At 43.5% G+C, this 24220-nt stretch overlaps 1 protein-coding gene across 2 annotated transcripts in view; it reads left to right on the plus strand.

Annotated features, from left to right (window-relative positions):
* USP32 (ubiquitin specific peptidase 32) overlaps window positions 1-24220 on the plus strand; it is a 347736-nt gene that overhangs the window by 72639 nt on the left and 250877 nt on the right. For both annotated transcript variants that reach the window (XM_069757228.1, XM_069757227.1), the window contains exon 2: window positions 8174-8304. In XM_069757228.1, the coding sequence (XP_069613329.1) occupies window positions 8174-8304 (131 nt within the window). The remainder of the gene's footprint in view (window positions 1-8173; window positions 8305-24220) is intronic.

A 24220-nucleotide genomic window follows, 5' to 3' on the forward strand; every position in this document is an offset into this window, starting at 1 on the left:
GTCAGGCAGATTGCATTATGACATTTGTGACATTCATAATTAGAAAGCCTTCTGATTCCGCTTTCCGTGGTGCAGCTGGTGCATCTCCTTCTTTTGTGAGGTGGTGCAGGTGGTGAATTTTCACCATCATCTTCTGGGCGGAATCTTTTGAGCTGAACTTGAAGGCGAGAGGGGATACCGATTGTTTTCATACTTCTCCTGCGTAGCTCTCCAAGCACTAGTTCATGGGCCAATTTTTTCAGATTCAATCATCTACGGAGTGGTTCAAGCTTGTTTTCAAGGTAAATGACTTGTTAATTTATACCACCCAAATTCAACATAGCAAAAAATATGACCATTGGCCAGCGTTTGGTGTTTCTGCTGACGTTGAAAGTTGAGCACATCTGATCAGCTGTATCAACACCCCCTTTGGTTGCATTATAAAATGTAATTATCTACGGATTTTTTTTGTGCCTCAGTCCCAGGATCGATGGCATCATCACCATGAAGTGTTGATAGAAGTACAATTTTTTTTGCTTGTGGTACATAGGAAACCAAAACATTTCCATTATGGAATGCACTTTGTGCTATACATTCATAAAACAAGCTAAATAAACAATTGTGATGAATAAAAACATAAAATACCAACCTTATTGAGTGTGACGTGTTCACATACAATGAGCCTGAGAGATTAGCGCAGTTATATCTGTCCTCCTGAAGCTCTGCAATCCAACTGTGGTATGAGGTTTCACAGAGCTGCTAGAGACAGGAGACTACCTGGAGGGAGGGGATTTCCTCACAATCTGGTGAGGGAGGAGAAATGAAAGTAAAAGAGATGTGCCTGTCAGGCCTATTGTATGTGATGGAGGGTTAAAGGGACTCTGTCACCTGAATTTGGAGGGAACAATCTTCAGCCATAGGGGCGGGGTTTTCGGGTGTTTGATTCACCCTTTCCTTACTTGCTGGCGGCAATATTGGATTGAAGTTCATTCTCTGTCCTCCGTAGTACATGCCTGCACAAGGCAATATTGCCTTGTGCAGGCATGTACTACGGAGGACAGAGAATGGCGTGTACTATGGAGGACAGAGAATGAACTTCAATCCAATATTGCAGCCAGCATGCAGCCAGCAAGTAAGGAAAGGGTGAATCAAACACCCGAAAACCCCGCCCCTATGGCTGAAGATTGTTCCCTCCAAATTCAGGTGACAGAGTCCCTTTAATTGAGAATGACATAACGAAGGGATTGCCCACACCTGTCCATGAAATAGCCTTGGAGTCAATTGTCCAATTACTTTTGGTCCCTTTAAAAACAGGGTGGCACATGTTAACCCCTTCATGACCCAGCCTATTTTGACCTTAAAGACCTTGCCGTTTTTTGCAATTCTGACCAGTGTCCCTTTATGAGGTAATAACTCAGGAACGCTTCAACGGATCCTAGCGGTTCTGAGATTGTTTTTTCGTGACATATTGGGCTTCATGTTAGTGGTAAATTTAGGTAAATAAATTATGCGTTTATTTGTGATAAAAACGGAAATTTGGCGAAAATTTTGAAAATTTCGCAATTTTTACATTTTGAATTTTTATTCTGTTAAACCAGAGAGTTATGTGACACAAAATAGTTAATAAATAACATTTCCCACATGTTTACTTTACATCAGCACAATTTTGGAAACAAAATTTTTTTTTGCTAGGAAGTTATAAGGGTTAAAATTTGACCAGCGATTTCTCATTTTTACAACGAAATTTACAAAACCATTTTTTTAGAGACCACCTCACATTTGAAGTCAGTTTGAGGGGTGTATATGGCTGAAAATACCCAAAAGTGACACCACTCTAAAAACTGCACCCCTCAAGGTACTCAAAACCACATTCCAGAAGTTTATTAACCCTTCTTCACAGCAGCAGAAGCAACATGGAAGGAAAAAATGAACATTTAACTTTTTAGTCACAAAAATTATCTTTTAGCAACAATTTTTTTATTTTCCCAATGGTAAAAGGAGAAACTGAACCACGTAAGTTGTTGTCCAATTTGTCCTGAGTACGCTGATACCTCATATGTGGGGGTAAACCACTGTTTGGGCGCACGACAGGGCTTGGAAGGGAAGGAGCGCCATTTGACTTTTTGAATCAAAAATTGGCTCCACTCTTTAGCGGACACCATGTCACATTTGGAGAGCCCCCGTATGCCTAAAAATTGGAGCTCCCCCACAAGTGACCCCATTTTGGAAACTAGACGCCCCAGGGAACTTATCTAGATGCCTAGTGAGCACTTTAAACCCTCAGGTGCTTCACAAATTGATCTGTAAAAATGAAAAAGTACTTTTTTTTCACAAAAAAATTCTTTTAGCCTCAATTTTTTCATTTTCACATGGGCAACAGGATAAAATGGATCCTAAAATTTGTTGTCCAGTTTCTCCTGAGTACGCTGATACCCCATATGTGGGGGTAAACCACTGTTTGGGCACATGCCGGGGCTAGGAAGTGAAGTAGTGACGTTTTGAAATGCAGACTTTGATGGAATGCTCTGTGGGCGTCACGTTGCGTTTGCAGGGCCCCTGATGTGGCTTAACAGTAGAAACCCCCCACAAGTGACCCCATTTTGGAAACTAGACCCCGAAAGGAACTTATCTAGATGTGTGGTGAGCACTTTGAACCCCCAAGTGCTTCACAGAAGTTTATAATGCAGAGCCGTGAAAATAATAAATACGTTTTCTTTCCTCAAAAATAATTATTTAGCCCAGAATTTTTTAATTTTCCCAAGGGTAACAGGAGAAATTTGACCCCAATATTTGTTGTCCAGTTTCTCCTGAGTACGGTGATACCCCATATGTGGGGGTAAACCACTGTTTGGGCACACGTCGGGGCTCAGAAGGGAAGTAGTGACTTTTGAAATGCAGACTTTGATGGAATGGTCTGCGGGCGTCACGTTGCATTTGCAGAGCCCCTGGTGTGCCTAAACAGTAGAAACCCCCCACAAGTGACCCCATTTTAGATACTAGACCCCCCAAGGAACTTATCTAGATATGTGGTGAGCACTTTGAACCCCCAAGTGCTTCACTGACGTTTACAACGTAGAGCCGTGAAAATAATAAATCATTTTTCTTTCATCAAAAATGATGTTTTAGCAAGCATTTTTTTATTTTCACAAGGGTAACAGGAGAAATTGGACCCCAGTAATTGTTGCGCAGTTTATCCTGGGTATGCCGGTACCCCATATGTGGGGGTAAACCACTGTTTGGGCACACGTCAGGGCTCGGAAATGAGGGAGCACCATTTGACTTTTTGAATACGAGATTGGCTGGAATCAATGGTGGCGCCATGTTGTGTTTGGAGACCCCTGATGTGCCTAAACAGTGGTAACCCCTCAATTCTACCTCCAACACTAACCCCAACACACCCCTAACCCTAATCCCAACTGTAGCCATAACCCTAATCACAACCCTAACCCCAACACACCCCTAACCACAACCCTAACCCCAACACACCCCTAACCCTAACCACAACCCTAATTCCAACTGTAGCCATAACCCTAATCACAGCCCTAACCCTAACCCCAACACACCCCTAACCCTAATCCCAACTGTAGCCATAACCCTAATCACAACCCTAACCACAACACACCCCTAACCACAACCCTAATTCCAACCCTAACCCTAAGGTTATGTGCCCACGTTGCGGATTCGTGTGAGATTTTTCAGCATCATTTTTGAAAAATCCGCGGGTAAAAGGCACTGCGTTTTACCTGCGGATTTTCCGCGGATTTCCAGTGTTTTTTGTGCGGATTTCACCTGCGGATTCCTATTGAGGAACAGGTGTAAAACGCTGCGGAATCCGCACAAAGAATTGACATGCTGCGGAAAATACAACGCAGCGTTTCCGCGTGGTATTTTCCGCACCATGGGCACAGCGGATTTGGTTTCCATATGTTTACATGGTACTGTACACCTGATGGAACACTGCTGCGAATCCGCAGCGGCCAATCCACTGCGGATCCGCAGCCAAATCCGCACCGTGTGCACATGGCCTAATTCTAAAGGTATGTGCACACGCTGCGGAAAACGCTGCGGATCCGCAGCAGTTTCCCATGAGTTTATAGTTCAATGTAAACCTATGGGAAACAAAAATCACTGTACACACGCTGCGGAAAAACTGCACGGAAACGCAGCGGTTTACATTCCGCAGCATGTCACTTATTTCTGCGGATTCCGCAGCGGTTTTACAACTGCTCAAATAGAAAATCGCAGTTGTAAAACCGCAGTGAAATGCGCAGAAAAAACGCGGTAAATCCGCCATAAGGCCATGTTCACACAGTGCGTTTTTTACCGCGGAACCGCGGCGGTTTTGCCGCTGCGGTTCCGCAGCTGTTTTCCATGCAGGGTACAGTACACTGTACCCTATGGAAAACAGGACACACTGTGCACATGGTCCGGAAATTGTAAAAAAAAAAAGACGCGCTGAATAGCTCCCGGAAAAAAGAAGGAGCATGTCAATTCTTCTTCCTGAACCGCAGCGGTTCTGCACCCATAGACCTCCATTGTGAGGTCAAAATCGCAGTAAAACCCGCAGATCAAAAATATATCTGCGGGTTTTACTGCGATTTGATGTGCAGAACCGCTGCAGCAGGAAGTGCGGGGGAGCGGGCGGAAGTGCGTGGGCGGAGTGTGGCTGCCCCCCCGTGCTCCGATGCCCCCCCCGTGCTCCGATGCCCCCCCCCAGTGCTCCGATGCCCCCCCCGTGCCCTAATCTCCCCCCCTTATACTTACCCGGCGTCCCGGTGTCCGTCCGGCCGTCTTCTCCCTGGGCGCCGCCATCTTGCAAAATGGCGGGCGCATGCGCAGTGCGCCCGCCGCATCTGCCGGCCGGCAGATTCGCTCCAAAGTGCATTTTGATCACTGAGATATAACCTATCTCAGTGATCAAAATAAAAAAATAGTAAATGACACCCCCCCACTTTGTCACCCCCATTGGTAGGGACAATAAAAAAAATTAAGAATTTTTTTTTTTTTTTCACTAAGGTTAGAATAGGGGTAGGGTTAGGGTTAGGGGTAGGGTTAGGGGTAGGGTTAGGGTTAGGGGTAGGGTTAGGGTTAGGGGTAGGGTTAGGGGTAGGGTTAGGGGTAGGGTTAGGTATTTTCAGCCATTTTAGCCCTAAAAAGCTTCCTAGGAAACACACAGTAAAAAAAGGATAAAAAAACGCATCAAAAAACGCATCAAAAAACGCATCAAAAACGCATCAAAAACGGACAAAAAAAGGACCTGCGTTTTCTGCCAAGAGCTGCAGTTTTTTTAAAAAAACTGTCCTGAAAAAAAAAGGATGGAAATCCTGAACGTGTGAACATACCCTAAATCCGCAGCGGTTTAGCACTGCGGATTTATCAAATCCGCAGCGGAAAAATCCGCAGAGGACCAGAATACGTGTGCACATACCGAAACCCTAACCCTACTCCTACCCCTAGCCCTAACCCTAACCCTACCCCTAACCCTAGCCCTAACCCTAGCCCTACCCCTAACCCTACCCCTAACCCTAGCCCTAATCCTAGCCCTAACCCTACCCCTAACCCTAGCCCTAGCCCTACCCCTAACCCTACCCCTAGCCCTACCCCTAACCCTACCCCTAACCCTACCCCTAACCCTACCCCTAACCCTACCTCTAACCCTAACCCTATTCTAACATTAGTGGAAAAAAAAAATTCTTTATTTTTTTTATTGTCCCTACCTATGGGGGTGACAAAGGGGGGGGGGTCATTTATTATTTTTTTTATTTTGATCACTGAGATAGATTATATCTCAGTGATCAAAATGCACTTTGGAACGAATCGGCCGGCCGGCAGATTCGGCGGGCGCACTGCGCATGCGCCCGCCATTTTGGAAGATGGCGGCGCCCGGGGAGAAGACGGACGGACACCGGCAGGATCGGTAAGTATGATAGGGTAGGGGGGGAGCACATGGGGGGTTGAATCGGAGCACGGGGGGGTAGAACAGAGAATGGGGGGTGGAACGGAGCACGGGGGGGTGGAACGGAGCACGGAGGGGGGTGGATCGGAGTGCAGGGGGGGTGATCGGAGCACGGGGGGGGGGGGGGGGTGATTGAAGCACGGGGGGAGCGGACAAGAGCACGGGGGGGAGCGGAGCACAGGACAGAGGGGAGCCGGAGCAGTGTACCGGACAGATCGGGGGGCTGGGGGGGCGATCGGTGGGGTGGGGGCACATTAGTATTTCCAGCCATGGCCGATGATATTGCAGCATCGGCCATGGCTGGATTGTAATATTTCACCCGTTATAATAGGTGAAATATTACAAATCGCTCTGATTGGTAGTTTCACTTTCAACAGCCAATCAGAGCGATCTTAGCCACGAGGGGGTGAAGCCACCCCCCCTGGGCTAAACTACCTCTCCCCCTGTCCCTGCAGATCGGGTGAAATGGGAGTTAACCCTTTCACCCGGCCTGCAGGGACGCGATCTTTCCATGACGCCACATAGGCGTCATGGGTCGGATTGGCACCGACTTTCATGACGCCTACGTGGCGTCAAAGGTCGGGAAGGGGTTAAGGAGCTGAAACTCCTAAACCCTTCATCCAATTTTAATGTGGATTCCGTCAAATGAAAGCTGAAAGTCTGAACTTCAACTGCATCTGAATTGTTTTGTTTAAAATTCATTGTGGTAATGTCTATAACCAAAATTGGAAAAATGTAGTCTCTGTCCAAATATATATGGACTTAACTGTATATCAATCCGATCCGCTTCTCCTGCTCTAGAATTGCCCGCCTACAGATCTACCATTTTCACATGACCGTTTCCTTTTAATTCTGGTTCATTGGAACCTTAAAGGGAACCTGTCACCTTGTTTTTTCAGATTGAGATAAAAATACTGTTAAATAGGGCCTGCGCTGTGCGTTACAATAGTGTATGTAGTGTACCCTGATTCCCCACCTATGCTGCGAAATACATTACCAAAGTTGCCGTTTTCGCCTGTCAGGCTGGTCAGGTCAGGTGGGCGTGGTGACATCGCTCTTTTCTTCCCCAGCTTTCTGCTGGTGGCGTAGTGGTGTGCGCATGTCCAAGTGACGAATCCACTGCGCGCACGTGAAGAAACAGCGCGTGATCTGCGCTATTACCCGAGTTTGCATCTCGGCTTCAGGAAAATGTCCGCCGCGATCTCCATCTGCGCACGCGCGGCATCCCGCGGCCATTTTCCTAAAGCCCCGTGCAGCAGAGCACTCCATCTGCGCACGCGCGGCCCCAGGAAGATGGCCGCCCCCACCGATGACAGGGGTAATAGCGCAGATCGCGCGCTGTTTCTTCACGTGCGCGCAGTGGATTCGTCACTTGGACATGCGCACACCACTACGCCACCAACGGTAAGCTGGGGAAGAAAAGCGCGATGTCACCACGCCCACCTGACCTGACCAGCCTGATTGACAGGCGAAAACGGCGACTTTGGTAATGTATTTCGCAGCATAGGTGGGGAATCAGGGTACACTACATAGACTATTGTAACGCACAGCGCAGGCCCTATTTAACAGTATTTTTATCTCAATCTGAAAAAACGGGGTGACAGGTTCCCTTTAAGGTTGTCAAATCATGGGGGAGACATATACGGTTTGGTGTTGTCAGTTCTGTTTGACCTGTGTGGGGGGTGATATAAGGATCTTGCATGTCTGATTCAATACTGTCAATCCTTTTCTTCTCTAAGACCTGTCAGACTGGCTCTCCTAGACAAAGCCAGCATTCTTGTGTTTGGGAGATTGTGGCTTTGTGATCTAGTTGTTTCCGATCTGACTTTTGTACAATAGTGATATAGCTACTCCTATGTATGGAACAAGTCAGAAGTTTCTGCCTCATAAATCTGCATGCAGAAAGCCAAGTTTAGCTGCTATCTGGAATTATTACCATTAGATGCTGCTCTTTTGTGTCAATAAATTAAACTGATCTTTTTTTATATGGCTTAGTTTTTTATATCGTTATTTATTAATGTTTTTTTGTTGTTTTTTTCATATTAATTTTAATGCACAGCAAAAATGCTAAGGTTAAGGGAGTTTGTTAGCTTAAATTTGTAGTGTATTTTGATTCTAATCGCTAAACTGTACATGTCTGGGGGCAAATCATCCAGTTCTTCACCTTTTGATGTATTAAGTGTTCGGTCGGTTTTGACAGTATTGTGGGATTAAGTGGCTGATTTTCTTTCATTCTAGTGACGGATGTTGAACTGAAGCGGCTGAGAGATGCTTTCAAAAGAACGTGTGGTGGCCCTTCTTATTATATGAGTCAACAGTGCTTCATCAGGGAAGTGTTAGGAGATGGAGTCCCTCCAAAAGTTGCAGAGGTAGGACATTATTGTGTTATTTTTCTACTCTCAATGTCTTTATTTATCGATGTCTTGTTGTTCTTTACAAGTAATTATAACATAGCCCTTTCTAACTTTCCCACATTATTGCGGTCAGCTGTATTATGACCCCATAAATACGGTAATATGTATTCCTATAGTTAAATGCAGGGCAGCCTGAGCATAAACATTGGAGGAGAGTAAAGTCAAGCATGATGGATTATTAATCCTTTTGTTCTTTCCAGGTATTACTGGCTATCAGAGCAATAAACTTGCCTTAATTGGGCACTTACAATGCAAGATAATTGTGAATGAGTGTTATTAAAGGGAACCTGTCACCAGTTTTTCCCTGTGTCAACTAAAACTATGACCATGCTCCGTTCCTGTGCTGGAGCCCATCAATGGTTATATAACTCCCTGACTCCCCCAAAAATCTTTTGAAGTTCTCCTGCGCAGTTTCTTGTATCTGTATGTTGTCTTGTATCTCTATCTTGTCTGTCCGGACCGATAGGTGTCATATCTGCGGTCTCCATCCCTCCTCCCGGCTTCTTTATCCCATTCTCCTGCTCTAGCTAGGCGAAATCTTGCGCATGCGCAGAGTAATCGCTGACTTGCACCTGCTAACTATGCTCTGCCCTATCGCGGGCAGAGTCTAAATCATAGCGGCAATCACACTTCTGTATTTCAGCTCTAATTGCAATAGGGCAGAGCATCGTGCACCCGTGCCAGCCAGCGATTTCTCTGCGCAGGCGCGAGACTTCTCCCGGCTATGTGGATGACGCTGAAGGCATCATCCACTTCAGTTTACAGCAGGAGAACGGGTATCAGCAGCCAGGAGAAGGGATGGAGACCACAGAGATGACACCTATCGCATAGGGCCAATAGGATTAACATACAGTGTGGGAGAACTTCAAAAGGATTTTTGGGGGGTATACAGGGAGAGTCGGGGGTTATATAGCCATTGATGGACTGCAGCACAGGCGCTGGTTAAGGTCATAGTTTTAGTTCCACGGGACAAAACTGGTGACAGGTTCTCTTAAAAGCGCCTATAGCTGTGGGTCAACAGCTATTGATGGTTGGACGGGATTGTACAGGAAAAAACATGGATGTTCTTTCATAAAATAGTGCCTCCCCGGTCCATAGGTTGTGTGTGGTATTGCTTCTCAACAATCGAATCAAGCTTCCATACTATACAAAACCGATGAGCAGGTATGTCTGTTTGTGGGAAGCAAGTAGCCATGTTTTTCTAATTCTATGCAAACCTTTTGGGACAAACGTGGTGGTTGCATTGGGTACTGCAAATGCAGAATCAACGGTTTATGGATCTGTAAAGCAAATGAAATATTACGCACTAATCTGCATTCTATAAATGTTACCGTGACATACTTGTCTAATGATTGTGAACAATTGGAATGTACGAAGGACTTGTGATCATCTAGTTCTCCAGGCAGCAGCTTGCTGTATTCCCAGCTTTCTCGGCTAGTCGGTCTGTTACTTCTTCTCATCCAGAATAAGAACTGCCATTTTGATTATTTTCCTTAGAGTTATTTCTTTGTTTGCTGCAAATTATCTAGGATATTGCCGAAATAAAAAAAAAGCATCCAGCGCATCCCCTGTGGAGCTGTGCAGAGGCTCTTTATGTTCCTATAGACGCTTTAATTGAATGCATTCATCTCACACGCGCTTTAAATGCAAGTTCGTCATACAGTTACCACGTGGAATTGTCTGAAAGGGGACAGGAATGGGATTGATAATGTTACAAAACCATTTCTTAAAGAGTTGTCCGAGTTGAAGAAATGAAACTAGCTGCAGGAAATGTTATAAAAATAAAAACCATTACTCGCCTGCTAAAGGCAGTCTAAGGAGTAGAGTTTCTCCGTGTGGAGAGCGCAGGGAGACTTATTAAGTTCCCCATGGATTTTAAATATGCAAATATCCTCTTCAGAGAGGAAGAGACAGTTAATATTGAACCTTTTAAAGGGCCTTGCCATTTGACTTGGGTCATGACTTGCCCCGTGGTTTGGGTCATTTTAAGTCCTATGTCCTGGCCCTTTTAATGGGTCAATATAGACATTTAGGCTTGCTACATCCATTAGATGGCACTAGAGTTCCTGTCCTCTTCCTCTCTGAAGAAGCTATGTGTATGAATATATCAATTCCCAGATGAGAATTGCATGGCCAGTAAGTCAGCCGATATTGATTTGGTGCTCCTGCAGGAGAATCTATTAGACCCCCTTTCATCCAGCCAAATCAGTTCTCCTACTTTTCACTGATAAGGGGCAAAAAGTTGCAAATAGAGTCTATGCTTTGGCTTCTTATCCCAAGTTTTAAAGTGACTTAAAAAATGCAAATGGATATATGGATTTATAGGGAGAGACATATTTGTCTAGCTGAGCTTGTGGAATAAAGGTGGGTTCATGCTTCGTAGACTAGTAACCTAGTCCCCGGGGTAAGAACTCAGAGTCAAATGTAGATGTTTGTAATGCTGCATCTGGTCTCTGATTCATGTGTTGAGAGTCCACTTTATGGGGTTTTACATGAATTAATTATTTTTATCAAGTGCAAGAGGTTAAAAAATTGAATCTGCAGTATTCATGCGCCACTTCTCCAGCGATGCGTCTGCACTGCTGCTTCCAATTTTTGTTGACGGACTTCAGTGCGCATAACCGCTGCAGCTAGTCAGAGCCAATGTAATTTGCTGTTGACGGCACCACTATAGCCTTTCGGGAAAGACCAGAAGGAGCGTTGCCGTAGAGGTGAGTATAATTGATTATGCTATTTATAATTCTAGAGCAGGCAGATAGATGGATGTTGGAAAAATTGGCTCAAATGTTTTCATGTACCTGAAGCTATTTTTTCAATTTTAGCTGCTACAAGTGAAAAATGCACAGAGGAACCTTCTACCCGTAACAGGTTGCTGATTGAATGGTCCTTTTGTGTCTGGAGGTCAGCTTCTTGGGGTTGTTGCATGTGATCCATGTAGTTAGGTGACCATGGTTTACAGAAGAGATCTTGACAGTGAAGCCTGCAATTTGTCCTCTGCATCATTTTACTGCCTTGCTACTTTGATGCCAACATGGGTCATCTCATTTGTAGAATTTTGATGTTTTAATTTGAAATTCTGCAGCATGTCCCAAAATATGGAACATGAGGATTGGGTTTACATTTACTGTTCTGTATTGTGTTCCATTGCAGAATCTGTCCTAAGAAAAACTGCATCAAGTTGGCAACGTCATCCCGGGATGTACCTAGAGTTTATTTTTTATGTAAAGTTTTCAACTTCTGCTTTAAATGAATATTCTTGTATTGCTATATTGAGGCCCCTTCCAGAATAAGCTACTAATAATTATGAATATTGGACCAACTTGGGGCATCCCAGCTGATCAGCCTACAAAAGGGGCCATGGACCTCCAGCTAGTGCCATGTCCTAAGAATAGACTGCCAATGTTATGATTCTGAAAACCCCTTTAAAAGAACACCCCAAAACGATGTAAACTGTAGGAAAAATAAATTGCACTGTCTAGCCTAAATAAATTGCCTCAATTTTATAATTTTACATTCAAAAGGTTTGTATGTACAAGGGCTTCATGCAGCCTATCACTGATGGAATACATCATACTTTTTTGTTGAATTTGAATAGTGTATAGGTTCTTCTTAAAGGGAATCTGTCACCAGGTTTTGCCACTTAATCTGAGAAAAGCATGTTGCTGAGAGAGAGACTGATCTCCTCAACATTGTCACTTACTGGGCTTTTTAGTGTAGTTCTGATAATAATCCCTACTTTATCACTAGAGTACTGGTAAACCTGATATGTGGGCCAACCACGCCTCCACCACTGATTGGCAGCTTACTGTGCGCACTGTGCATAGGCAGAATGTTGCCAATCAGTGTTGTGGGTGGGGTTATACTAAGCTCCACATCCAGAGAACTGTTAGATCTGCATCAGTTGAAAAAGATTTTTAGCAAAACTGCAGCAAGCTGTAAAGTAAGTGATAATTTGCTGGAATCCTGGTTTTTACCCTTATATTCAGATCAGAAGAGGTAGCAAAAAAATTCTGACAGTTTACTTACAAAGGATTAGTTTGGCCCTACTCAAGAGGAGAGCTGCTCTGACTCAATCCTACACATACATGCTGGGACATGAGTAGAGATGGCCGAACACCTGGATGTTTGGGTCTGGTGGGTTTGGCCAAACAGTTACAAAAAGTTCGGGTTCGGTACCAGAACAGTGCCCAAACCCAGACCCCAATCGCTTGAATGGGGGGCCTGAACATCCAGTGTTTGCCACACTGTCATGTGCATGACAGCTCGGCAAACACCGCTTCTGACTGGTGAAATCATCACAGTGTGTCAGACAGCCGCTGTTCCCACGCTGTCAAGACAGCGTGAGCCAGCAGCTGTGTTCGGAGGTATAAAGATTACCTCCGGTCACTGTTGTCAACTGATGGGACTTCTACTCCCATCAGCCAACGCCTGCTGCTGCTAATAACAGCGAGAGCAGGAGCACCTGATGGGAGTATTTATCAGCCAGCGCCCACAATGTCAATAAATAATTAAATGAAAAAAAAAAAAAAGTGTGGGTTCCTTGTACTTTTGATAAACAGCCAGGCAAAACTCACATTTGGGGGCTGCAACCCTCAGCTGTCAGCTTCAGCAAGGCTCGTTATCAATAATAGAGGGTCCCCACTCCCATTTTTTTTAAAGTTGTTTAAATATTTTTAAAAAAGGGTCATGGGATCCCCCCTCCAATCTTTGACAACTAGCTTTTCTAAAGCAGACAGCTGGGGGCTAGTATTCTCAGGATGGCAAGGGGCCATGAATATTGGCCTTGCCTAAAAATAGCAGCCAGTAGCCGCCCAGAAAAGGCACATCTATTAGATGCGCCAATTCTGCTGCTTTGCTCGGCTCTTCCCACTTGCCCTGTAGTAGTGGCAAGTGGGGTTCATATTTGTGGGGTTGTCGCCTTTGTATTGTTACTTGAATCCCACGGCTTAGTAATAGAGAGGCATTTGCAATACATCTATCCATTACACGAACATGGCATCAGTGACCAGTGGTGATGTCATCGAGGTTACTGCCGGTCACTGAGGCTGGATTCCCAGCCAGGCCAATCAACTGCGATGACCTCGGTGAGATCCCCACTAGCACAGTGAGAAAAAGTCTCACGGTGCAGAGGTGAGTTCACTGCAGTTCAAAATCACTGGAGTGAAATTCTCCTGGTGAACTCTCCTCTGCACCGTGGGACTTTTTCTTTTTGGCCAGATGGGAAAAAATCATAATGGGGAATTTTTTTTTTGCACCTAATTAATTAAGAGGCATATTCATCTTTCAGCTGCCCAGCATCAGAAAATGTACGAACATACTCCAGTGATGGACCGGATTACTTTTCTGTTATAATTGACTTTGTAAATTAGCAATTCCATCGAGCAAGCAAGCCATACCCCCTCCATCTAGGCTCCACACACACTATTCAAAAAAGTAGGAGGAGCTTGTGTAAAAATTCAGAAACATGGAAATTTTTCCAAAATGACCTGTTGGACAAAAATAGTTTTTTTTTTTTTTTTTATAAAGCCAGTTTTCTTGTGTAAATTGTTCCTCGTTGTTTTTTATACAGCTACATGCACTTGGTGGATTTATGTGTTTGATAAAATTAATATTTTTTATTTAAATGCAGATTTATAGTAGTATAGCTCTGTGGATTCTTTCCAGGGCTGTATTTGTTTTGTATTTTTTATAATCCGCACCAATGTAATATGTGGCGGCAAAAGCTAATAAATTATGAACTGAGTCATATAATTTTTACTGCTATACATAAACTTACTCCCAATTTTATTGTGCTTCTACATAATATTCAAATTAAAATAAAATGTAAATTTATGTTTCAAACATTTGGGTCGTGAAATTGGAAGGATTTATTGGTAGAAACACGTGTCGTGCATTGCAGCACACATTGGCATATTTTTTTTGTCAGCAGGTTTTACATTTATTCACTTTTTCGCATTCTCTTAGCTGACAAAAAAATCTGCAGCTAAATATAACTGGGTCCTAAAAGTATCACCTTCATTGTGACCTTGTGCAAATTGCCTGTGAGAAAGAGGGTGGCAGCCATCATTATGCCTCTCGCACTTTCTCTTACATTGTTTATTAGCAAGTGGATATTTAAAGACAGATCTTCTCCAACAAAAGTTGTGATTCATGCTATGTTTCCTTGTGTTGCCTGGCAGATACCGAGAAATGTTAGCTATAAATGTAAGCACGGTATAACTAGAACAGACAGGAAATGGAACATTATTGAATATACAGTAGCTAGTGGGGTTTCCTTTATCACTATATATTTCGTATAGCACTATATAAATGTTTTGTTTTTTTCTATATAGAACTCTACATAATGTAATATTGGGGGTTCACATATTGTAACAATTATAAAAGACCATGTGCTACTTTTACATTGGTGGCCTATCCTTAGGATAGGTCAACAATGTCTGATCAGTCGGGGTCCGACCCCCAGTACTCACTCACCGAGCTGCTCTGTCTACTTGTATTGGACGAGGCTTGGTACTACACATCCGCCTCCTATTCAAATCAATAGGAGGTGAATGTGCAGTACCCCGCAGCAGCCACTAGAAGTAGACATAGCAGCTCAGCAAGTGAGTACTTTCAGATGGTGACCGCAGACACCGATAACAGCTGATTGGCGGGGTGCCGGGTGTCAGGCCTTAGCTGATCAGACATTGATGAGCTATCCTATCCTTTTTGTGAAAGGCCAGAGCAGAGCTCCCCTTAGTTCCATGGTTTCCTGTGCGGTTCACTCGGGGAAAATGGTTACCGGGTGGCGGCACATGCACAGATGGAGATCTCGGCACCAAGATCTCCTGAGATCTGATATGCTGGAGCTGATATGCTTAGACAGCCGTCTCCTCAGCTCCTGAGTTTTCCCTACATATAATTTAGGGCTAGGGCATCCATATCGTGTACACAACCCCACTTGACCTGCAGCTGATATCCTCCATTATGAAATATTCTCTATCATCCACCGGACTTACAAAAATGCTCATCTTTGGCATATACTTGATATAGATGATTGGTTGTCCCCCTATGACGAGTACTAGTTGATTGGTTGACCCTCTATAACATCAGACCCTATGTTTTAAAAGGTCCAGCAACCTCGTTTTGGCTCATTGTCAGGTCGGACGCTATTCACACCAGGGCATCCGACAGAGCGGTAATTCCACATACGTCCACTATACGCTCAGTGGCGTCGGCTAGACTTGATCCAGGTTGCCCGGGGTTAATCTAGCTGGTACTCGGGTTGGAGGCTGGGTCATGCCCACGGCATTTAAATATTCGTGCTGGACTTTGGGCGTCGCCGATTATAGCTTGTGCCTAGTGATTCCGGTCTGGAGTGGTGGTCTTAGAGAAGAAATATCGTATCTGGTGGTCTATGATCCTTTGTTATATTTCTCCTTCCTATATTTGAATTTGTTTTGCCCTGTGCACATTATTGTGTTTTCCTGTGTGTCTGCGGCATGGTGCGTTTTAAGTTTTCCCTGTCTGTGCTTTCTGTGGGGGTTGGTGTGTGGTCTCTTCACTGGTTGGCGGGTGGTGGTTTCAGCATAGGGCTGAAACACGAGTCAGGGCCAGGCCTGGTGGCCCAGACAAGCACACCTTTAGTGTAAATTCTGGGAGAGGGACAGACAGGGTTCCCCCTAGTCTGAGGGATATCGCAGGGGCCCGGGTAACCAGCCTTAGCCTCCCTAGGCTCCCCGTGACAATTATAGCCTCAATCCCTTGATGATGCCAGTAATACTGGTGAAACATGTTGCGGAGGCTTTGGGCTGTTTTTAACAGCACATGTCAGTGGCCTTTCTTGGGGCAGTAAACGTGATACAGAGGTAGCTGCCGCACCTTGATTCACATGCCTGAATGAAATGATAAATATATAGGTAGGACCATTAGCACTCAGAATATGTTGGAAGCTTATCCTAATAATAGCATGCTGGTGTCGACCAATTGAAACTGATTTTGTACGAGTTTTAATATTTTGTATCCTTTAGTTAGAAATAATAAAAGTTAAATTTTAGGTCTTTAGTTAAGGGAAATGTTGCCTTATGGCAAATTGTTGATTTCAGCAGTTTGAGTCTTGTCACAGATTAGCAATGGAATTTACGTCTGGACTTTGACTGGGCCATGCTTCTTGCTTGGGATGTTGGTTTAGGTGAACGACCATGTCTTTATAGTTTGCAGTTGTGCCATACTTCCATTTTTGGATCATGGATTGAACAATGTTCCTTGAGATTTTTAGATCTTGGGCTATTTTTTCTATTTAACCCTGATTTACTCTTTTCAACAACTTTATCCCTGACCTGTCTGGTGTGCTGTTTGGTTTTTATGATGCCGTCTCATCTCTAATGTTCTCAAAGAAATGTCTGAAGCCTTCACAGAATCGTTTAGTTATACTGAGAATGAATTACACACATTGGAGGACTCCATTTACTAATTGTGCTGCGGAATATGTTAGCGCTATATAAAAATAAAGATTATTATTATAATAAAGATTATTAATTGTGACATTTGTAGGCAATTGTTTACTCGGGATTTTACATAGGAGTATTTTTAAATCGAAAACCATTTATTTTTTTTTCTTTGACTTGACATACTTGCCATACTTGTTTTTTTGTGTCCATACATCACATTAAATCCCATTAAAATAAATTGTCTGTGGAAGTAACGTAAAAAGTTCAAAGCAATGCGTGTGTGTGTGTGTATATATATATATATATATATATATATATATATATATATATATATATATATATATATATATATATATAGTCTTATTCTCTCTCGATCTAGAGAGAGAGATCCTTTAGAAAGGTGACTATGTAAGACAGCTGTCTCTAATGCAGGTAACGAGTTGATTAGGAGCGTCTGTAGGAGCCAGAACTCTTAGTGATTGGTAGGGGATCAAATACTTATTTCTCACTGCAAATGCAAATAAATTTACATTACTACAATGCAATTTTCTGGGTTTTATTTTTGATATTCCATTTCTCAATAAAATCAGCAAGGGATCAAATACTTTGTGTAAGTGTAATACACGCACGCGCACACACACACACACACACACACACACACACACACACACACACACACACACACACACACACACACACACATATGTATATCTCTACTATATAATTGTGTAAGGGTCACTTCCGTCTGTCCGTCCTTCCTTCTTTCTTTCTGTCACGGATATTCATTCGCTGATTGTTCTCGACAGCTGCCTGTCATGGCTGCCGCGACCAATCAGCGATGGCCACAGTCCGATTAGTCCCTCCCTACTCCCCTGCAGTCAGTGCCCGCTCCATACTCCCCGCAGTCACCTCTCACACAGGGTTAATGCCAGCGGTAACGGATCGCGTTATGCCGCGGGTAACTCACTTCGTTACCGCCGCTATTAACCCTGTGTGACCAAGTTTTTACTATTGACGCTGCCCATGCAGCGTCAATAGTAAAAGGATCTAATGTTAAAAATAATAAAAAATTATTATATACTCACCTTTCCCGCTCCTCGCGACGCTCCAGTGACCTCTCCATGCAAGCGGCAGGTTCCGGTGCCAACGATGGTATGGGAGAAGGACCTGCCATGACGTCACGGTCATGTGACCGCAAAGTCATCACAGGCCATGCGCGCCTGCGCGAGAAAGACCTGCCAAGACCTGGTCATGTGACTGCGACATCATCACAGGCCCTACACGAGAAGGGCCTGCCATGACGTCACGGTCATGTGACCGTTACGTCATGGCAGGTCCTTCTCGCGCAGGTGCGAAGAAGCTGCGGTACCATGGGACAGGCAGGGACAGGCTTGGGAGCACCAGGAGCAGGTAGTATTTCATATTCACCTGTCCTTGTTCCATCCGCCGGGCGCTGCTCCGTCTTCCTGTCCTCTTGCAGTGACTGTGCAGGTCAGAGGGTGCGATAACGTGCGCGCCGCCCTCTGCCTGAACAGTCAGTGCGGAGAGACGGGACGCTGAGGAGCAGCGACGAGAGGTGATTTTTTTTATTTTTTATTGCAGCAGCAGCAGCATTACATGTGGCACAATGCTGTATGGAGCGTCTATGGGGCCATAAAGAACTGCATGGAGCATTAAATGGGGCATCTATGGGGCCATAACTGCATGGAGCATTATATGGGGCATCTATGGGGCCATAACTGCATGGAGCATTATATGGGGCATCTATGGGGCCATAACTGCATGGAGCATTATATGGGGCATCTATGGGGCCATAATGAACTGCATGGTGCTTTATATGGAGCATCTATGGGGCCATAACTGCATGGAGCATTATATGGGGCATCTATGGGGCCATAATGAACTGGATGGAGCATTATATGGGACATCTATGGGGCCATAACTGCATGGAGCATTATATGGAGCATCTATGGAGCCATAACTCCATGGAGCATTATATGGGGCATCTATGGGGCCATAACTGACATAATTAAAATAAAGATTTTTCTGTATTTTCATGACTATGAAAATTGTACATTCACACTGAAGGCATCAAAACTATGAATTAACACATGTGGAATTATATACTTAACAAAAGAGTGTAAATCAACTGAAATTATGTCTTATATTCTAGGTTCTTCAAAGTAGCCATCTTTTGCTTTGATGACTGCTTTACACACTCTTGGCATTTTCTTGATGAGCTTCAAGAGGTAGTCACCGGGAATGGTTGTTAATAAGTGGGATTTCTTGCCTTATAAATGGGGTTGGGACCATCAGGTGTGTTGTGCAGAAGTGTGGTGGATACACAGCTGATAGTCCTACTGAATAGCCTGTTAGAATTTGTATTATGGTAAGAAAAAAGCAGCTAAGTAAAGAAAAACAAGTGGCTATCATTACTTTAAGAAATGAAGGTCAGTCAGTCCAAAACATTGGGAAAACCTTGTAAGTGTCCCCAAGTGCAATGGCAAAAACATCAAGCGTCACAAAAAAACTGGCTCACGTGAGGACCGTCCCAGGAAAGGAAGACCAAGAATCACCTCTGCTTCTGAGGATAAGTTTATCCGAGTCACCAGCCTCAGAAATCGCAGGTTAACAGCAGCTCAGATTAGAGACCAGGTCAATGCCACACTGAGTTCTAGCAGCAGACACATCTCTACAACTGTTAAAAGGAGACTTTGTGCAGCAGACCTTCATGGTAAAACAGCTGCTAGGAAACCACTGCTAAGGACAGGCAACAAGCAGAAGAGACTTGTTTGGGCTAAAGAACACAAGGAATGGACATTAGACCAGTGGAAATCTGTGCTGGTCTGATGAGTCCAAATTTGAGATCTTTGGTTCCAACCACCATGTCTTTGTGCGACGCAGAAAAGGTGAACGGATGGACTCTACATGCCTGGTTCCCACCGTGAAGCATGGAGGAGGAGGTGTGATGGTGTGGGGGTGCTTTGCTGGTGACACTGTGGGGTATTTATTCAAAATTGAAGGCATACTGAACCAGCATGGCTACCCCAGCATCTTGCAGCAGCATGCTATTCCATCCAGTTTGCGTTTAGTTGGACCATCATTTATTTTTCAACAGGACAATGACCCCAAACACACCTCCAGGCTGTGTAAGGGCTATTTGACCAAGAACGAGAGTGATGGGGCGCTACGCCAGATGACCTGGCCTCTATAGATGGTTGGGGTGAGCTGGACCGCAGAGTGAAGGCAAAAGGGCCAACAAGGGCTAAGCATCTCTGAGAACTCCTTCAAGATTGTTGGAAGACCATTCCTGGTGACTACCTCTTGAAGCTCATCAAGAGAATGCCAAGAGTGTGCAAAGCAGTCATCAAAGCAAAATGTGGCTACTTTGAAGAACCTAGAATATAAGACATAATTTCAGTTGTTTCACACTTTTTTGCTAAGAATATAATTCCACATGTGTTAATTCATATTTTTGATGCCTTCAGTGTGACTGTACAATTTTCATAGTCATGAAAATACAGAAAAATCTTTAAATGAGGTGTGTCCAAACTTTTGGTCTTTACTGTGTGTGTATATGTATGTATGTATGTATGTATGTATATATATATATATATATATATATATATATATATATATATATATATATATATATATATATATTTAGGGAAGGATGAGAAGGCCGTGCATAACAGTATGGGGATGAGGAGGCCTTGCATTACAGGATGGGGATGAGGGGGCAATGCCAGGCTTATACTCGAGTCAATACGTTTTCCCAGTTTTTTGTGATAATTAGGTGCCTCAGCTTATAATCGGGTCGGCTTATACGCGAGTATATGCGGTAATTAAATTGCATTTTATTGCATGAAATAAGTATTTGATCACCCACCAACCAGAAAGAATTTCTGGCTCTCACAGACCTGTTACTTTTTCTTTAAGAAGTCCTCCTACTCTGAACTCATTACGTGTATTAATTGCACCTATTTGAACTTGTTATCTGTTTAAAAGACACCTGACCACACTCTTGAGGCATGGGAGAAGGTCATGTGGTCAGATGAGACTAAATAGATTTTTTTTTATCTCAACTCCATTTGCCGTGTTTGGAGGAATAAAGAGGGGTACAACCTCAAGGACACCATCCCAACCGTGAAGCATGGTGGAGGAAGCCTCATACGTTGAGGTGCTTTTCTGCAAAGGTGACAGGACGGTTGCACTATATTGAAGGGAGGATAGGTATGGTCATCACAAGATTTTTGCCAACAACCTCCTTCCCTCAGTAAGAGCAATTGAAGATGGGTGATGGCTGGTTCTTCCAGCTTGTCAATGACCCGAAACATACAGCCATGGCAACTAAGGAGTGGCTCCATAAGAAGAATTTCAAGTGCCTGGAGTTGCCTAGTCAGTCTCTAGACCTGAACCCTATAGAACATTTTTGGAGTGAACAGAAACTGACCAGTAACAGCCCCGAAACATGAAATATCTGGAGAAGATCTGTATGGACGAGTGGGCTAAAATCCCTTCTGCATTGTGTGCAAACTTGGTCAAGAAGTACAGGAAACGTCTGTCCTCTGTAATTGCAAACAAAGGTTTCTGTACCAAATATTAAGTTCTGTTTTTCTATTCTATCAAATACTTCATGCATTAAAATGCAAATTAATTACGTAAAAATCATATGTGATTTTCTGGATGTTTTTTAAGATTCTGTCTCTCACAGTTGAAGTGTACCTCCAATAAAAATTACAGACCTTTCTATTCTTTGTAGGTGGAAAAACTTGCAAAATTGACAGTGTACCAAATACTAATTTTCCCCACTGTGTATATATGTACCGTATATACGGTACATTTGAAAATGCCATTTTCTTCTCATAATTTGTATTAAAAAATAAAAGAAATCTTGCATTTTTCACACTAGCTACTGGACTTTTTTTTTTTAGATCTACATTCTTAGGTCGTCAATTGGATCCTCATTTTTCCTTTTTAAACATTTGCCAATATTTACAATGCTAGATTTATATTCTGGCTTATTTCCCATAGTTTTTATCTTAATGTCTTTTTTTCTGTAACTATTTCTTCATGCACTGATTGACAAGAATTGCAGATTATCGAAATTCAGCTGCTTATTCCTTAACCTGTCTACAATATTAATCTGAATTGCAACTGCTCACCACAAATGCTGGCCTAAGCAATTTTCCCACAGCAGAAATGGATGCTCGCTTTATTTAAGATTATACATTGCTATGGAAGTTGACCATGCATTGTTGTTCTATGTACATCACTATTTTATGCTAAAATGTGAGTTGTATATGTTGCTTTTAGCATCGTATTAGAATATTAAATAGCTTATGATTTTAGTGGTGACCTTATACGCCAACATTGTTTATTGTCCTGGTGCTTCTGTTAGCTGCACTTGTAGCCATTTGTGTTTGTTTTATACCGCCTTTTTACACTCTAACTTTATTGGCCAACCAGAAAAATTACCGTATATACTAGAGTATAAGCTGACCCGAGTATAAGCCGACCCCCCTAATTTTGCCACAAAAAACTGGGAAAACTTAATGACTCGAGTATAAGCCTAGGGTGGAAAATGCAGCAGCTACCGGTAAATTTCAAAAGTAAAAAGAGATACCAATAAAAGTAAAATTAATTGAAACATCAGTAGGTTAAGTGTTTTTGAATATCCATATTGAATTAGGAACCCATATAATGCTCCATAAAGTTTATGATGGGCCCCATAAGATGCTCCATATTAAAATATGCCCCATATAATCCTGCATACATGTTAATAATGGCCCCATAAGATTCTCCATAGACACATTTGCCCAATATAATGCTGCACAAATGTTGATTATGGCCCCATAAGATGCTCCATAAAGATATTTGCCCCATATAGTGCTGCACAAACGTTATGGCCCCATAAGATGCTCCATAGACACATTTGCCCCATACAATGCTGCACAAAAGTTAATTATGGCCCCATAAGATGCTCCATAAAGATATTTGCCCCATATAGTGCTGCACAAACGTTAATTATAACCCCATAAGATGCTCCATAAGGATATTTGCTCAATATATTGCTGCACAGATGTTAATTATGGCCCCATAAGATGCTCCATTCAGACACTTGCCCCATTTGCTGTTGCTGCGATAAAAAAAAAAATCACATTCTCGCCTCTCGTCGCTCGGGCCCCCGGCACTTTAAATATTCACCTTTCCTCTTTTCGGCCGCGGCTCCATCTTCAGCATCTTCTGCACTGATGTTCAGGCAGAGGGTGCGCACTAACCCCGTCCTCGCGCCCTCTGACCTGAGCGTCACTGCAGAAGACGCTAAAAACAGAGCAGTGGCTGGAGCCAGGAGAGGTGAATATTTCGCAGCACTGCGCTCCCCCTCCCCATTATACTCACTTGCTCCTGGCACGGTGCAGTCCCTGGTTCCCCGGCGCCGCAGCTTCTTCCTGTATTGTGCGGTCACATGGTACCGCTCATTACAGTAATGAATATGCAGCTCCACCCCTATGGGAGGTGGAGCCGCATATTCATTACTGTAATGAGCGGTGCCATGTGACCGCTCAGTACAGGAAGAAGCTGAGGCGTTGGGGAACCAGGGACGTGCAGGGACCACGCCAGGAGCAGGTGAGTATTATTAGACTCCCCTCCCCTGCCGACCCCTGGGTATGACTCGAGTATAAGCTGAGAGGGGACTTTCAGCCCCCAAAAATGGGCTGAAAATCTTGGCTTGTACTCGAGTATATACGGCATATTTGCAAGGCTCCTTCATCAGGTAGGGTTACAAATGAAGGAGCCCCTCTGCTCTGAAAGCTTGCAATATATTTTTTTCTGGTTATTACCCCTATAATATTTTTGTATTTTTTGGGCATAAAAGTATTCACATAGCTTTTCTTCTCGCTAACACGTTACTACAATATAATTTTTGTGTGTAAGTTAGACAAAAAAAATCCTCAATACAGAACGCAGATGGACCCCATTATTACCAGTAGGGTCCCTTTCCTACCATTGGAATCAGTATTGCAACTGATTCTTTTATGCGTGAATTCTGTTTTTGTTCCTCTTAAAGGAACAGACAAATGGAAGGTACAAACAGTAATGCGAATGTAGCGTTATACAGTATTTCTGGAACTGTGCTTTGTCTAGCTACGTATAAATAAACATTCTGTATATGGGTTGGTAACTTTGGTGAAACATATTAACCATCCAGTATTTCAAGCACCTGGCGGACCCTCACACGTGATGTGCTGTTGGGTAAACATGGTTTTCCCTTGGAGATATGAAGCACCAGAGTGTCCATTCAGGCAAAACCCTTCATCTGTTCTCCAGAAATAAAATGTTGCCACAACATATCTTAGCATATGATGTATCTGTGGATAACTTAAATTGGGATTTTCAAAGCAACAATGTCTAGAGTTTCTAGATTAAGTCACTCAAAT

Source organism: Ranitomeya imitator, chromosome 3, assembly GCF_032444005.1.
Source record: "Ranitomeya imitator isolate aRanImi1 chromosome 3, aRanImi1.pri, whole genome shotgun sequence".
NCBI classification, from domain to species: Eukaryota; Metazoa; Chordata; class Amphibia; order Anura; family Dendrobatidae; genus Ranitomeya; species Ranitomeya imitator.